Source organism: Vipera ursinii, assembly GCF_947247035.1.
Source record: "Vipera ursinii genome assembly, chromosome: 1".
Taxonomy (NCBI): Eukaryota; Metazoa; Chordata; class Lepidosauria; order Squamata; family Viperidae; genus Vipera; species Vipera ursinii.
In genome coordinates, this window is record NC_139512.1 from 303,389,170 (window position 1) to 303,407,108 (window position 17,939).

The following is a 17,939-nucleotide window of genomic DNA, read 5'->3' on the forward strand; positions in this document are numbered from 1 at the left end:
TCTTCATTCAGAAATCTGGACATTTGCTCTTGGATAGCTTTTCCCAACCAGGCATCCTGTAATTTTCATTAGAATTGTAATCCCTGGAGTCTGCTTGGGAAATATTGCTCTAAGCTGCATTTGGATTCCCTCAATGTGGTCTTGGGCTCTATTTAATGTATCTGATCTGGCCATGTGTTGTACTTGCAACTTTCCCAGAAAGTCCTAGAAAAATGCCCATTCCCTGCCCATCCAGGTTTCTGTTGCTTGTTAAAACAGAACAGCACAATACTTTTGCATTTTTCGATAGATTACTCCACCAGCCAACCTCACTGTTTCAAAAAGGACAAACATGTTCAGAAATTGTGGTTGATAAAAGTGACACCTGAGCTCTGAATTTGGTTTAGAACCTTCCCCAGAAGTGCAATCAGTATACCAGGAACAGAGAGAGGCTATGAGTGCATGGGGAGAAGTGGTGCCATCCAGCATTTTTTAAAATCATGGCTTGTAAACTTTTCCGTGTGCATTTCAAGCACATATTGCCAATCCCTTCAGGCAGACTACTTACCCTCTTCTGTGTGCTGAACAGAGTTCATTTCTGGGATCCAAGCTGGGGCTATAATCACAGGGTACAGCATGTTCTTTAATCTCATTTCAATACCTGAAAAAAACAAAATCCAATGAGGTCAGTGCAGACATGGCAGCCACCTAGAAGTAGTAAATCTGCCAATGATGCAACAGAGCTCTTATATAAAATTCTTCCAGAACAGTAGATCTCATCTCAGTGGTGATGGTCCTCCCTTCCTCCAGAGCCATTCCTGCATGCCTAAAAGGGAAGACATTTGCACTGACTTGTAATGAACGTAAAGCCAAGTATTTTCCCTTCTGCTTGGCACTATCAATAAATATTCTTTAATATTCTCTTGCCTGTATTGCTTTCATTCTTCCTACAGTAACCTACTACAGTATCAAGTATTTTAATATCTTGTGATTGGGATAAGCACACTGGAGATCTACAGCAGCTATGATTGGTTCATGAAAGTTAACTGGTTTGTCCAGCATTTCCCCTTCCTTTGTGAAGCAAGGGGCTTTCAGACATTCAAATTATCGTATCACCAAGGGAGTGGAGAAAAACCTATTAATGGGTGCTGAAACGTGCCTGAGAACCTATTTTGAATTTATATGTTGTTTTGAGGCATTCTTACAGAGGAAAAAATGGTTCCACCTATGAGAACAAATAAGGTTCCCATGAACATAACAAGAGGCCTGCTGAGAGGGCATTTAGTCTCCTTACTCCCAGTATCCAGTATCAAACTGCCTCTAAATTAGATGTAAAGCATAGTCATCATATTGTAGTCATATTCACTAAGCAAACAAAAATGTCAGCTGGGTTCATATAACTCGTTAAATCATTATGAATGATAGTGGTTGGGTTCCTATTATGAACTACATTATGGCTTAATATACATGTTACCCCAGGGACACTGCTATTAATTAATTATAAATGTTACTAATTATCTCTTTAAAAATCCTAGGTTAATGGTTATGATATTATGAAGGAAGAAGTAAAATCTTGACTGGTCAGCCAATTATGTACTGCTACGTATATGTTTGAATACATTTGTTTAACAGGAAACAGACTTGGTCCTCTTACCCACTTCTGTGTTCCCTACTACAAGCTTGGCATCGGGGTGCTGAGCTTTCAGAGAAACAAGTTCCTTGAGAGTTGATGGTTGCAACCACATCACTCGCTCGCCTTTGAAACACAGTGGCTCAATAGGCTTTTTCTGTGTCTATAGAGAAAAGACCAGATTCAACTTCATGTAATCACAAAGCAAGCAATCTGAATTTGGTATGAAGGAGAAGAGAAGGGCTGCATTATAGTTGCAGTTACTATTTCCAGTGAGTGACAGGCTTCAGGACTCTTTGAAACAAGAAGCAATGTAGGAGTCCTTCTAAGAAGTCAATAAATCCTCTCTCATTATCCAGTTGGGTATTTGTAAGTGAGAGGGGCAAGAGTTCTCCAAGATCTATCTTCAACAAAGCTTAAGGCTATATAGCTTGAGAAATACTAGCTTTCGTTTATCAAAGTCCCTTGCCCCTGCTCTCTGGGAAAGCTGCACCAAAGCCACGTTGGTTGCAGGCTAGTAAGGCAGAAGTGATTAGGCAGAACTTAAAGAAATTGACTCCAGTGGATTACTCCTTACGTTGGCACTGTGGTTAGAATGCAGTATTGCTGATTGTCTGCAATTCATCATCAGCTATTCCCTGTGCAATGGTCAGGACCCAGGCACAATTCAACCCCTGTGCAGGGCCATTATCCTGGATTGATTTTCTGTGATATAACAAGCTATATAAACAGAGGAATTACAAAACTTTTTCAGCAGCCAATGTTGCTTAATGCCTTGGGTCATTTGCATTAAATGTGTATGGAACTGCAAACTGTTAGTGATAACATTTCCTATCATATCTGAGAGAATTTACTTAAAGATTAAAGAGTGATGAATCAAGGACTCCCAATTTGCATATAGCTGTTGGCCTGGTTTTTGGTTGGTTTGTTTTTTACATAACCAACCTATTTTTTTTCTTCCTCCCTCTCTCTCTCCAGCTCTATTATAGTTCCTAATTCACCACTGAAATGTGTCAGGAATAAAAAGCTGCTGACATAACCTTCAAGTTAGTCCAGACAGAGTATCGAAGTTTACTCTTTCTTAAAGTGGTACTCTCCAGATAAGTTGACAGAATCCTAAATAGGCTGGTTTATGGGTGCAAATCAACAAGAATAGCAAAATCTTCCATAAAGAAATTCAGTTAGCTTGGCAAGGAAAAGGAAACTCACCAATAACTCAGGTGGGAATATAGGTTCCTGGGTAGGGTCTAAAGGCTGGAACTCAGATGCATTGAACAGAGTTGTGGTAATCAGTCCCTGCAGAAGAAAAGCAATGTATATATATTAGATCCAGTGGGTCATTGTTTCGGAGGTATTTCCTTACCTAAACAGAGAAACAGAATGATCAGGGGCAAAAACACAGTAGGAGCAGTAATAACGTCTGACTTCCTGCCAGCGTAAGCACAGCTGACAGCTCGCTAGTGGCCAATGGTGACACCTGTATACCTGGTCTCCAGAGGGCTAGGTTTAGACTGATCTATCTGATCTCCAGTGGCTGAAAGTCGGTCTACCTAGCCTCCAGAAGCCTTGGCTGAGATCGATCTACCAAAATTCCAGGAAATGGTGCCGCAGTGTAGCACATATTTGTGACCACAGATTTGCCAAATTTTAATCTCACAGAAGTAATGGGTCGCAGATTTTGGACACATTGAGTAAATTAGGCCATTTGAGGTACCTTGGGTCAAAACTTGTTGCCTTATGATACATTGTTTCACCAAATTAAAGGTTACAGGCACAAGAGAGAGAAAGAGAGAAAGAGAAGCAACCTAGAACTAAGGAGAAATTTATTAATGGAATGTCTTGCCTTCTAAAGTTGTGGGTATCCCATCGCTGAAGGCTTTTAAGAAGGGATGGGATAGCCACCTGTATGAAATAGTAAAGTTCTCCTGCTTAAGTAGACGGTTGGACCAGAAGACCTCCAAGCTCCCTTCCAACACTGTTATGCTATATTCTAAAGAGTTTTAGTAATATAAAATTAAACAGTATAATATATACATTTTTTCTTGGTTTTGTAATATTGTGCTATTATAGACTGTTTTCATGTTTTTTATTTCTGAATTTGTAAAAAAAATGTAACAGTAAGAAGGTTCTAGAAGTAACAATATTTATTCAGGTACTACATGACCACGTAATTCAAGTCAGTTTCCTACTATCCGATGGTTCCTAATTTGTTAAAGCTACAACTATCAAAATTCCCAAGCAAACAAACTACTAATTATACTCTGTACTTAAGAATTCTGGGAGTTGTAACCCTAATCCATCTATAGAACATCCTGCTGTGGATAATTCCTCCAAGTGTTTATTTTTACATAAGAATGTATCAAGAGTAAGTTTTAGATAAAATGGATTTTGGGGAAAAATTTTTACAACCGATTAGGGCATTATATCAAAAACAAACTGCCCGAATTATAGTTAATAATAGTTTGACAGAGGCATGTAATATTGAGAAGGGCACAAGGCAAGGGTGTCCGTTATCGCCCTTGTTATTTGTGTTAACATTAGAGATATTATTGGTTAAAATTCGGAATTCGGAAAAAATTAAGGGGATACGAATTGGAGATCAGGACTATAGATTGAGAGCATTCGCAGATGATCTGGTTGTTACAGTGACCCAGCCAGAGAACTCTGTTGTGGACCTGATGGAGATAATAACACAATATGGGAAGGTTTCTGGATTTAAAGTTAATACACAGAAAACAAAAATTTTGGCTAGAAATATGACAGTTTCTCAAAAGGCTCTCTTAGAAGGATTAACTGGATTTGAGATTGTTAAAAGGGTTAAATATTTGGGGGTGATTTTGTCGCCCTCTAATACAAAGCTATATAAAAATAATTATGAAAAACTATGGGGGAAAATTCAAAAAGAATTGGAGAGTTGGGAAAAGTTGCAATTGTCTTTGTTGGGACGGATTGCAGCAGTAAAAATGAATGTCCTGCCTAAATTTTTATTTTTATTTCAAATGATACCGATTCTTAAGAAAGATTCTAATTTGGAGGAATGGCAGCGAGGTATCAATAAATTTGTGTGGGCAGGGAAAAAGCCACGAGTTAAACTTAAGATTATGCAGGATACTCGTGAGAGAGGTGGCCTTAAATTGCCTAATTTTAAATTATATTATGAAGCTGCTGCATTAGTAGGAATAAGTGATTGGATTAATTTGACGCAAGGGAGGTTATTAAATCTTGAGGGCCATGATTTGTTGTTTGGCTGGCATGCATATTTGTTGTATGATAAGAAGGTAGACAACGTGTTTAGGGTGCATATTTTAAGACAGGCATTGCTGAGAGTTTGGAAGAAGTATAGACATAAGTTAAGTTGCAAGATACCATTGTGGGCAATTCCAAAACACGCAATAGAAAATATACATGCTGCCTTCAAACATGATGTGACTACGTACAAGGAGATTCTTAGCTTGGAAAGAAATGTTTGGTGTCTGAAGTCATATAGCCTCTTGCGAGAAGAGAAGGTTGTTCAAAATTGGTTTCAATATATTCAGTTACGGGCCAGGTGGAAAGAAGACCAGAAAAATGGATTTACAATTACTGATGAAAATTTGATAAAGCAAATTAGAAATCAGGGACCTGCACATATCAAACGGATATATCTTGCATTGATAGAGATTGACTCAGAAACAGAGCTTGTTAAGGATTGTATGATAAAAGATTTGGGTGAGGAACGTAAAATTTACTCAAGCTCAAAATCTAAGAGAGAACTTTTATAAAATGTTTTATAGATGGCATTTAGATCCTAAAAAGCTTGCAAGTATGTATCCGAATTATCAGCCTAAATGTTGGAGGTGCGGTGATGAAGATGCAACATATTTTCACATATGGTGGACATGTAAGAAGGTTAAGGCCTTTTGGATAAAAGTTTGGTGGAATATGCAGAAGATCTTCAAACAGAGGATAAAGTTTTGTCCGCAATTTTTTTTGTTGGGAATAATTGCAGACGCTACAGTTGTGGACACCAAATTGATGTTGAATTTAATTACGGCAGCAAGACTTTTGATAGGCCAATATTGTAAGAAAGAGGAACTGCCGACTATAGAAGAGTGGACTTTAAAGGTTTCCGACCTGGCAGAGATGGTGAAGATTTCGGCCTATTTGAAAGACCATTCGCAAGAACGCTATATTATGGAATGGAGGAAATGGATTGAGTTTATCCAGAACAAGTATAGGGTTAAGAAGTTTTATGTAGCATTTGAATAAGTCTTCTTTCGTTTTTCTTTTTTCTTTTCTTATTTTAGTTTCTTTTTATATATATTCAATATTACTAAGGCTTGTTTATCCTATATAAGCTAGAGAGTGATGGATTTTAGACTTTATAGTTGTTAGTATATGATTGTTTATGATTGTTTTTTATATATATACCTTGTATTTAGCTCTGGGAAGTCGGGGGGGAGGGGGGGGAGGTAGGGGGGGAGGAGGGAGGGGGAAGGGGGGATTTTTAAAGGAAAATTGTATTTTAAAACTTTTCAATTAAAAAAAAAGAAGAATGTATCAAGAGTAAATATCTATATCCAAAGTTTCATAAACTTACTGAATCGCCTTCTTTTTCATTCATGCAACAGTCTAGGTTATTGACTTGTTTATCATTGGACCCTTGGACCTTTTAAAAAGTATAAGACATAATAAAAGTAGCAAATTAGCAGACATATGAAAGGAGGGAAATCAAAAACGTAATACTTTTTTTTAAAAAATCCTTTTTTCTTCCTTTTTTCTCTTTTTTTTGTTTTTTGTATTTTAATTTGTGTTAAATTTCCCTTGTTCATTTATTTTTTTCCTTGCACTCTTGCTCTTTCTCTCTCAACCACACATACCGTGTTTCCCTGAAAATAAGACCCGATATTTTTTTGCCTACAAAAGAGGCACCATGTCTTATTTTGGGGGGTGTCTTTTCCACTCACCTTGCCATGGCAGCACCAACAGCCCTGCCCAGCCAGTCCACTTTTTCTGTAGCCAAAGGAGCAGTTTCATTCTGCACCTGAGAATGGAGCTCTGGCCTGCATTTTACTATCAGAGACCTTCTGGAAAAGCCTCTGACTGCAAGATGCAGGCCGGAGGATGCTGCAGAAGAAGTGGGCCAAGGAGGAGAGGCAAGTATCCATCCATGGGAGGCCTGGCTGCAATGGTAAGCAGGTGCGGGGTACATGAGACAGCTCCACCTCCTACCCCCCCAGCTTGATTTTTAGGCATGCACCTCACCCCAAAACTAGGGCTTATTTTGGGGGTAGGGCTTACATTAGGCTCGCCCCCAAAAATCAAGCTAGAGCTTATTTTCGGGGTAGGTCTTACTTTGGGGGAAACACAGTATATACCCCAAGTACAATACAATAGAGATTTTAATATTAAATAATTTATCTTAAGAGTGAACTCTGCTTTATAGCAAATACCTGGATGCAAGTTGGATCGTGCTTTTTCATTTTTTTTTCTAATACTTAGTACTCTTTTCTGTACTTAACTTGGAATGAAAAAGCCAAATAAGGTAATGCTTACCACACTGATATCCTAAATTATAGCTAACATTGATAGAATATCTTTTTTCTTTATTTCCAATTTTGTAAGTTATACAAATGTATAACTTTTGTAAGTTATACAAATGTCTGAAAATTGTAATTATGTAATTTGCAATTATGTCATACACACACACACATTCTTGTACTGAAATAGCATAATGCATCAAGATTTATTTATTTACAATAAAAAGGGAAAAAGAACAAACCTATTTAATAATTAAATACAATATATAATAAAATATTGTCAAAATGCCTTTTCCTTCATGCAGATAAAATTACATTTATTCCTTTCATTTATGAAATATATGACATAAATATAAAGACATCTTGCCTTTTACACAACATGTAGTACATATACACATTTTGTACTGAAAGATCTCATTCACTTTGATGAAAGAGAATTTTGGTTGAAATTTTTTAAAAAAAATTCAGAATAGAAGAGAATTTCATAAACTTTCTCATGGGTAAAATGTTCTTGTATGAAAGATGATATTCAAAATCTGAGTGCAAGTATATTCTGCTTCTTTTATTTTACAACAATCTCTTCAATGATCTGCAGTCTCTCTGACTTCACACATTGCATTAAACTGAAAGGAAGATCTTACTGGGTCTTTCTACTGGGATTTTCCAGTTAAGCAGGCTCACTATCACCATTAAGAGGAAGTGTTAGGTGTTATTCGATGTAATTATAAATCACACTAAGTATGCAATTCTATGCATATTCACTCAGCAGTAAATTAGGGCTTACACTAAAATGAAAAAGGTAAATGTTTCTCCTGCCCAGTCATGTCCAACTCTAGGGGGCATTGCTCATATCCATTTCTTAGCCAAGGCAGCCAGCATTGTCCAAAGACATTTCTGTGGTCATATGGCCAGCATGACTATACTGTACACCAAGGCGCATGGAAGGCTGTTTGCCTTCCCACTGAAGTGGTACCTATTTATCTACTTGCATTTGCCTGCTTTCAAACTGCTAAGTGGGCAGGAGCTGGGGCAGAAATCAGAGCTCACCCTGTTGTGCGGTGCTCCGGGCTCAAACTTGGACTGTCAGCTTTCCATTTGACAAGCTCAGCATCTTAATCTCTAAGCCACTGCACCAAGGTCCCTTCCAATTTTATTATTATTATTATTATTATTATTATTATTATTATTATTATTATTATTATTATTATTATTATTTTAGTTAGCACCTAATTTGTCAGTCCTTTTAACATCTGATATGGCAAATCAGAATATGTGTATAAACCTAAAAAGGAGTAGACATTTCTTATTCCCAAATAATCCTGGAATTATAATTATGTGGACACTTGGAATCTTTAACAGAATTGCCAATATTCTCAACAGTTATATTTCTGTTTATTTCATGTGGGAGGGAGATGTGACATTTAAATTGATTCTTTAAAAAAATAATTCATTGTGTCAAGGGTGATAAATAATCCAGTTACAAGAAATTTCATAACATTGAAACAAATATTATTTTATTTCCTTCAGAAATTCTTTAAAAATTTGAGAGGCATACAACTGGTTTATGCCACTTACCACAGTTTTGTCTTTTCCAGCCATACAGCAACCTTTTCCAGTTACTAGTTTTCCACAGCATCCTCCTTCCTGGATAGAAATAGGAAGATATATAGGAGCACATATCAATTATTTGTTATTTACTATATTGATTTTAATTTATATTTAATATTTATTTATATCCTGCTTTTATTATTTTTATAAATAACTCAAAGCAGTGAACATACCTTATAATACTTCCTCCTCCTATATTCCCCAAAAGAATAAAGACTGTGAGGTGAGTTGGGCTAAGAGAGAGTGACTGCTCCTCATTTTTCTAAATCTTGGAAGAGAAGTGACCAAATTCACTTCCTCAAGGAAAGCATTTCATACATTGGGACCCTCCACCATGTATCAGCCACAGGGGCATCTTCAAAAAGGTCTCTCCTGGCAGGCAGGTTGATACTTGGGAAAGGCAGGCAGTTCCTTAGGATGCTGAGCTTGTCAATCAGATGGTCGGCAGTTTGGTGGGTCGAATCCCGAGTGCCGCGTAACAGAGTAAGTGCCTGTTACTCGTCCCAGCTTCTGCCAACCTAGCAGTTCGAAAGCACATAAAAACGCAAGTAGAAAAATAGGGACCACTACGGTGGTAAGGTAACAGCGTTCCATGCACCTTTGGCATCTAGTCATGCCGGCCACATGACCACGGAGACATCCTCAGACAAGCGCTGGCTCTTTGGCTTTGAAACGGAGATGAGCACCGGCCCCTAAAGTTGGAAACAACTAGCACGCATGTGCGGGGGAACCTTTACCTTTACCTTTTAACCAATGTTTAACTTGTGCCCCATAGAAAAGTGGCAATTATTGTAGATTGTTCCACACGGGCAGGTGATCCCCATACCTTCCATCAGTTAGCAGTCTTCCAACTTATTTTTGCATCAATTGTGATTTCTGAACATTCTTGAGGGGTAACCCCTCACAGAGAGCAAAGCAGTACCCACAATAAGTTGGAACCAAGATGTGAATAACTGTCACTATATTGCAGAAAGAGTTGGAGTTGATGTATTAGCTATAGTTGTGCAACCATATGCCTCACTACAAATTTACCACCTGCAAATCTTGTCACAAATGAATGACAAGGATCATTCCCTAAAACAGAATGCCATCCCAGGCTTTACTGTAACCTCCAAATGCAGTTTGGGTTTTCATTTGGGGGGGGTTGGGGTGGGGGGGTTGGTTTTTTTTGATAATAGCAATTCTGTCTTGTCTGAGTATAATTTTAGCATGTTCTATCATTTAGCCCATTTTTCAAACCTCAGTAGTGTTCAAGAGTATTTTCTTGGAATCGGATGATAATGAGAAACAAAATTGGGCATCATTGGCCTCTAAAATTCAAAATAATTACTCAAGTGATTCTATGGAGACAACATATGGAACAACATTGAAATTGAAAACCAACCTAATAGGTAAAGGTAAAGGTAAAGTTTCCCCCGCACATGCGTGCTAGTCATTTCCGACTCTAGGGGCTGGTGCTCATCTCCGTTTCAAATCCGAAGAGCCAGGGCTTGTCCAAGGACGTCTCCGTGGTCATGTGGCCAGCATGACTAACCTACTAGGAGATAGTAGCAAATTACCAACTGCTGGTTGAGCTCCGGATGGCACCGGATCTTCGCTCCTTCCAGCGCAGGTTAAAGACCCATTTATTCGAACAAGCTGGCCTGGCCTGATGGGGGAATGTTAGGGTTTTAATGGGTTTTTATATTCTGATTGTTTTAATTGGGCAATTATTTAATCCTTTTTTTAACTTTTGTATTTCTATTTATATGCCCTGTTCACCACCCTGAGTCCTTCGGGAGAAGGGCGGTATAAAAATCCAATTAATAATAATAATAATAATAATAATAATAATAATAATAATAATAATAATAATAATAATAATAATAATAATAATAATAATAATACCTCAGTACTATTGTCAAGTAAACTACATCAACTTGGCTATGAAGTAAACAGAAATTTAGCTGAAGCCAAAGCAGATTGCATCTGCGCATTCACTTGGAAAAGTCAGTCTGATTCCATCACCAAGATATTTTATCTTTAGCCCCTCACCTTTGCAAATGTTCTGTACCCCTCCAGGATGGGTCTGTATCCTGTACAGCGGCAGAGATTTCCTAAGTCACCAAATCAAGTTGAAAAAGTTAACAGGCATGTAGAACTTAATAGAAAGGTTATTTTAGTTTTTACTTTTTTTCTCTACCATGAAGAAATTCTTTTTTTTCTTCCAGGAAAGGAGACTGCTAATAAAGAATAATTGTCTCTGGGGCTTTGATAATTTTGGAAGGCAGGATTCCAGTCTCAAAAGATGTGACAATAAATTTACCAAGTCATGAGAGATCAACCTAATCATTTTCAAATGTATTTCTTGCTTTATTCCATGATGAAATAGTGATTGTGCCAAAAAAGATGGGAATTGTGGTCCACTGTGTCTGGCAATCTTACCTTGAAAAGCATCTTCAATTTCTTCCATTCTAGGCTGAGGATGTTTATGAAGCAATGTATACATGGACATGACAATGCCAGGAGTGCAGAAACCACACTGTGATCCATGGCTTTTGGCTATTCTCTCCTAGAAGAAGAATTGGTTCATAGAATATGCCATGCCAAATCAATTAATCAACTTACTTTTAGTGACAGGTGTGAACACGACCAGTGTCTGATCTGGTTCACACATCACATTACATATAAATGGAAGATCTGTGTATTATATAAGCTGCCAATTGTTCATACAACAAACTATAGCTTAATTTAATCTGTGAACCTAAACATTTGTTAACACATAGTCACATCTCTCCAGGTTACCTGTACAGGATGCAGCCTTGTCTTTGTGCTTCCAATGCCTTCAACAGTAGTTACAGCTACATGGTGGAGGGCGCAGATAGGGAATAAACATGCATTTGCAGAATAATGTCTGGAGACATTAATTAAGGAAGTGGCTTGTTTTATACAATCTTCATTTCCTAAAGAAGTACAATAAAATGAATGAAAGCCAATTTCGGGATTAGGCTGTCTCATACTGAAACCGGAACAGAGGTAGATACATGGGCATCATCCCAATGTTTTGGAAGTTGACACCTCCCATTGGTTATTCTGATTGGGCCTGATGAAAGTTGAAATCCTAGGCAAACATTGCCCAAAAGATGTAGCTTCTGATTACCAGCACCATTACCGGATAAAGATGTAGAAGGCAAATAGGAAAGAGAATAAACTGATATCAAGATGACAATATTATCATTCCCTCAGAAGATCATAATTCACTGTTACTCATTGAAATCTGGCAAATATTAACCAGAGCTGAAAAAGTACAGTGATTTTAATAAATGTTATCCAATGCTTCAGTAATACTAAAATATTAGCAGGATTGATAGACAAAACTTGAATGTTGAAACTTTAAATCCTATTGAACTTCAGAGTTTATGGAATCACAAAACTATAAGGCTGGAAGGGACATTGGAAGTCTTCTTATGCAACCTCTTGCCCAAGGTGACCATAATATAGAGAACAGATTTCCAAAAATTTCACCAGCAACTATCTTCAGAGACACAGACTACAGGCAATTAAACACGGACTGACTAGGCCCGTGGTGGCAAACTTATGGCACACATGCCACAGGTGGCACCCAGAGCCCTCTCTGTGGGCACCCACACTGTCTTCCCAATCCTAGGCCTTCAGCTGGGTTTTCTAAAACCTTTTCGCTTTAGGCCTCCGCCACCCTGTGCAAAAAACAAAAAAAGGTTAAATCAATCAATTTCAACTTCTTGCGGGGAAAAAATGATCTCGTAAAGTTGGAGTTGATTGATTGAACTTTTTAGCCACACCCAGTCTGCCGTTACCACAGCAGCCACACCCACCCAATGGGCCATGCCCACCCAATGGGCCACGCCCACCCAGCACCTGACAATACATAAGTGGGTTTTGGGTTGCAGTTTGGGCACTCGGTCTCTAAAAGGTTCACCATCACTGGACTAGGCTCTAACTTTATAATCAGGTGTCCTCACTTCTGATTGGCTTTTAACCAAGCTTGTTTCCAATTGGTGAGGGCTAGTCTCTGATTTGTTCTTTGTTTAAATAATAAATCTTAATAATGCTATAAAAAAAATCCTACCCTGAAACATTGGAGTTCTATCAGTTCTAGACATGCCTAATTATTTTATCCACAACCCACTACACCAGAGGTCCCCAACCTTTTGGGCACCAGGGACCGGTTCTGTGGAGAAAGGTTTTTCCATAGACCAAAGGGGGCGTGGTTTTGTGTGCTACCTGCATCCCACAGATGGGGCTTTGCTTGTTTGTGCGGACCGGTTGCTGGCATGCCACGGCCTGGGGACCCCTGCACTACACAAAGTGTTGGATTTTAACTCTCTTATTTCTCCATTATCTGGACTTGCTGGTTGGAAATTACAGCAGCTGAAATGTAGCTGATTAGAAATGTTGGGGAAAGTTAGTCCTACTAATAATTCATACAATTATGGCACAGCAGTATATTCACATAGCTCTGTAACACATATCTGTATAAGGAACAGGAAGCAAAGATTTTGCAAAATATTTAATATTTCTTGTGTGCAATCTGTTCTCGATCTGCAAAGGATTTTCAAGAGGAACAGATGGATTCTGAAAAACACATGTTCCCAGACATCCAGCACCTGCTCTGTCTATCACAAATTCCGTACGCCCACATTCAAGACCTCTTCCATTTTAGTGAATGGGGTACAAAGGATACATGATTTTGTTTCGGAAGTTGTCAAACCTGGAAATCATGACTGTGCAAGCACCACAGCCTCCTTCTCCACAGCCCAGTTTGGTTCCACACAAGCCCACTAAGAGGGTAGAACTTAAGGAAAACGTACCAACATGGCTAATTGCATACAGTCCTTTATCATTGAAAGTCTCTGGTCCTGGTAACAAGCTTGCATTGTGCCTCCTAAGAGCAGACTAAAAATCTGGCTTTAAAAAAAAAGCTATCTGGGTTTATACTACATGTATTACCTGATGGGAAAACTGATTTCTAAAGGATTTAATAAATTTGATTTAAAGAATCACACAGTTATTGCACTAAATTGGATATAGATTCCTGAACTATGTTCACACCACATGCTTAACTTAATGAATGGATTCACAGAATATATCAAATCATAAACTAACCAAATCATCAAGGCACAAAAGCTAATAAATATTAAAACAAATCATGTCTTTTAATGTATTTATTTATCATATTTAGAAACCACTCATCTCCCTCACAGGGGGACCTTGGCTGGTGTTTTTGCAAGTGAGGTGAGTACAGCCTCCAATTATTACCTTACTTGGTTTGTGTGTCAATAATGGCACGTGGCCTTCTCATTTCAGTTCTTCAAGCAAATCTTTAAATCAATTAGTTCTGAGCTTCTTTTTGCTAATCAGTGTTTTCTGTTGATGGCTCTTTGAGATTTTATGTTGATTTAATATATTGTGTATAAAACTGCATACAAAGCTGGAAGTCTCATAATATGCCTCTTTTATGGTTTGGTGATTAATATGTACAACTACAATGGTGCATATATCCTTTAATAAATACATTTTTTCCTTTTTTAATTGCTGAAAAGGATCAGCTAGTGAAAAAGGAATAATTGATTTACATACACTCTGTGTGTGTGTGTGTGTGTGTGTGTGTGTGTGTGTGTGTGTGTGTGTGTTTGAGTATTGTTCTATACATATGACTAAGAAAAAAAATCAGATCAGGCATTAGTTCTCCAGCACAGAAGTCAAGGAATGTGTATATTTACTAAAATATATGATGTTCCACTTGAGAACATTCTTAAAAATGTAATTAATATAATGCAATCATTTTTCCGTGGCAATGCTACTCAACCTTTTATGAAAAACAAATAAACTGAACCCTATAATGTAAGGATTAATATGCTACTTATTTTAAACAAGAGAGAAAACACCCACTTAGATTTAACCCAAACCAGTGAAGTAATCCCCTTAAATTAGCGAGCCTGAATTTCTGATAATCAAATTGAACACCCTTTTTCAGTGACTGCAGGAAAGAAGCACTGAATCTACAACAGAAGCCAGATCCCAGAAATGGCCATAATCTTTAAACAGGTGTGCCAGTGGTTCATTTAGGTTCATTCCATCTAGATTTTTGAGCTCCAAAACCACATTTATTGCCTAAACTAGATTTGTGCAATTTAAATGTAGTTGTTAGTTTGTAGTTCGGCACCATGTGAGCACAACTAGATTTAACTCATGAGAAAAGTGAAGGTAAAGACGTCTTTGTGGCACCTGGCATTTTGTTTTGCAGTTTATTGAAGTCTTATTACCTTCTCTGGGAAACGCATTTTTAGCAAAGGATATGCCAGTGTCAACAGTCCTTAGGAAAACTATAGTTGTCTGGCAACAGATATTGTACAGAGAACTGTCTCCTCCATACCCTTCAGTAATAGCTAGCTCTAACCATAACATTACAGTTATTGCAACTGGTGATAACTGAGACTATATAGAAGAACATAGGACTTGATTACAAGTATCAGCAGATAAGTGGATGTAAAAGGTTTGGGTGATTGATGGGGCATTGCTTGTTGATCTTGAAATCAGACTTGATTAGAAATAAGCCATGCTATTTTCCAACATGAGAATCAATGAATGCAGAAGTAGCTCAACTTCTTTCCTACTAATGCAATGCAAGACAGAAGATGAAAATTGTCCATCTTCTCACACAGATTTTACGATCAGTTGTGAATGTGCTTTATATTTATGTCATTCAGTTTAACTCTGGCAAAACTAGAAATACTGGGAATAACAATTAGCAGGTACAGAATCTTCAGAAATCTTAAAACTTATTTCTACTGGACTCTGGCCTGCTCCTGTGTCCTTAGGCCACCTCAAAATATATGGACTATTCTAAATTCCATATGGTGCATGTTTCTTGACCTCAGATACATTTCCTTCGAAGGTAGATTAGCAAAGTAGTTTCTGGATCCACGTTCTTCTCCACTATCTAAAAAGAAAAGAAGAAAAACAGTTTCTTAAAAGACATTTAATTATAAATATATATGTATGTTGCAGCTAATTCCAAAAACAAAGGAATTGATATCATCCATCAGCAGCTGATTACATTGTAGTAAATCAGATCTTTCTACCATTTGTGAGTGAATTTGACTAAGAATCATTTTGTAAAAGATCCCCGTTCTTGAGGTAGAATTATTAAGCACTAACCCAGGAGTAGGCAATCTTGGCTCTTTTATGACTTGTGGACTTCAACTCCCAGGAAGTGGCTCAGGAATTCTGGGAGTTGAAGTCCACGAGTCATAAAAGAGCCAAGGTTGCCTAACCCTGCACTAACCTGATATTTACAATGTAAAACTGCAGGTGGCAATGAGTTTTGGAAGTATTCAGGTTCAGGCCTGATCAACATTGGATGGGAGACACCAGCGTATTGCAAGACAGTAGAAAGTCAAAACAAATTGTGGAAGATGACAACAATGAACCTCTTTTGTATTGTTGCCAAGCAAATGTTTTGGATGTGTTTTGCAGTCACAAGGAGTTAAGCTCAGTTCAAGATGCATTTACTTTTTTCACAGCTTTCAAACAGGGTTTTGGTGCCTTTAATGATTCCTTTTTTTAAAAAAAAGACTCATGTATTTACTTGTTTTGATTTAAATGTTAATAGTCATACTTTTCAGTAGAAAGAATAATAATGATTTCAGTTTAAATAAATGGGCAATATCTTACTGAAATTGTAGAATAAAAATCAACTAAGATTAACAAAAAAAACTTTGTGCTAAACACCTCCTGTCATGTACTGAGGGCCAGAAGTATCTCTGGCAATCACAAATTAAGTATACTTTATCTCCCTGGTCCAACATAGTGGACTAGGTGCTCTATGTATGAAAACATAAGTTTTCAGTCACAAGCATGCAAAGTGTATCAAGATCAGGATGGCAGTATCTGTTCTGCCAACTATAACATACTTTCCTGCAGTACAAGACTGGTAGACACTGATTCAGGTTGTTCATTTACTGCTCAAGGTAGATTTTATGGCACAGCTACAGTGAACTCCTAGTCTCTTGGCTTGGCTTGCCACACTATCCTTGCTCTACCTTTAAGCTAGATTTTTTTTATTGAATTATTTATCAGCATTTCTCTGTAATGTTACTTCTTGTTGATTCCTGAATGCTTCCAATGTCTTTCTCTGTAAATGATTAAGTATCTACAGTGCCTAACTTTGCATAACATACAAAAAATTAACTGTAGTTAATCAGCTTATAGTTCAGTAGATTGTGTGAACCCAGAAGATGGGTAACCATTGCCTGGTTAAATAAACTCCTCTTTACTTATCTAGCTTTCTAGGATGGTACTACAGTAAATTAAGATACAATAACCCTAAAGGTTGGGTATAACAGGCTAAAATGTCAGATATAATTTGGACCTTTTGAGCAGTTTCTAGGTGCTGGGCCCCTAATGCTACTCACTAAACATGTAGCTTTTCTGCCTTAATTTCTTTAAGTGATTTGTGATTTATAGGGGATGAGATCTTGAGCAGGAGAAAATTTTCACCTGCTGAATTCTAGCCAACTTAGTTTTAATTATTAATACTAAAGTTTATCTCTAACTTTCCAGATTAGAATCAGTTATAACGTTGCTTTTCAATTGAAAACTTTGATCTCCGGGTCAAAAAACCAAAAACTTATGCTTGCTTCTCATTCCGACTGAATTACTTTTGTTACTAACAGATTATTTCAGCACATTTCTTATGTTTTTGTAGAAGAAGGTCATTGTGTGCTTTAAGTTGTGGTGGTGATGATGCTGTAACACAAACTAAATGTTTGTTAAAATTCATTTTGCCTAGACGTGCAAGAATTTCAGGATAGGTAAATGCCCATTTCTTGGCATAATTTGGTTTACTGCCATAAAATGTGGCAGTTAGTTAAGGTAACTTCTGTAAAGGAGATTGAGGAAATTGATACTGACTTTACAGAACCATAATATTTGGTAGCAGGGTGTTTACTCAGTAATAATTGCTGGGGAGGCATGGACAATCTATGGAAGCCAAATGCTGAATTTCATAAATCTTTGGGATGATACAGCAAGACTCACTATAATACATGTTAAAAACAAGATCATACTTTCAAAGTCTATTTCCTCCTGTATGTTCCATTGTTATCATTTTTACGGGAAATACATGTCACCTAAGAACTGAATCAGGACTAAGCTACATTTCTAACAAAAGAAACCCCTTG

The 17,939-nt window shown here is 37.5% G+C and overlaps 1 protein-coding gene across 1 annotated transcript in view; it reads right to left on the minus strand.

Annotated features, from left to right (window-relative positions):
- XDH (xanthine dehydrogenase) overlaps positions 1-17,939 on the minus strand; it is a gene marked incomplete at both ends in the record, with an annotated part of 65,539 nt that overhangs the window by 44,083 nt on the left and 3,517 nt on the right. The window contains 10 exons of the mRNA XM_083377032.1: positions 548-640; positions 1,634-1,772; positions 2,819-2,905; positions 6,189-6,257; positions 8,704-8,772; positions 10,771-10,832; positions 11,161-11,287; positions 11,521-11,629; positions 13,439-13,535; positions 15,640-15,697. Of these exons, the coding sequence (XP_083233158.1) occupies positions 548-640; positions 1,634-1,772; positions 2,819-2,905; positions 6,189-6,257; positions 8,704-8,772; positions 10,771-10,832; positions 11,161-11,287; positions 11,521-11,629; positions 13,439-13,535; positions 15,640-15,697 (910 nt within the window). The remainder of the gene's footprint in view (positions 1-547; positions 641-1,633; positions 1,773-2,818; positions 2,906-6,188; positions 6,258-8,703; positions 8,773-10,770; positions 10,833-11,160; positions 11,288-11,520; positions 11,630-13,438; positions 13,536-15,639; positions 15,698-17,939) is intronic.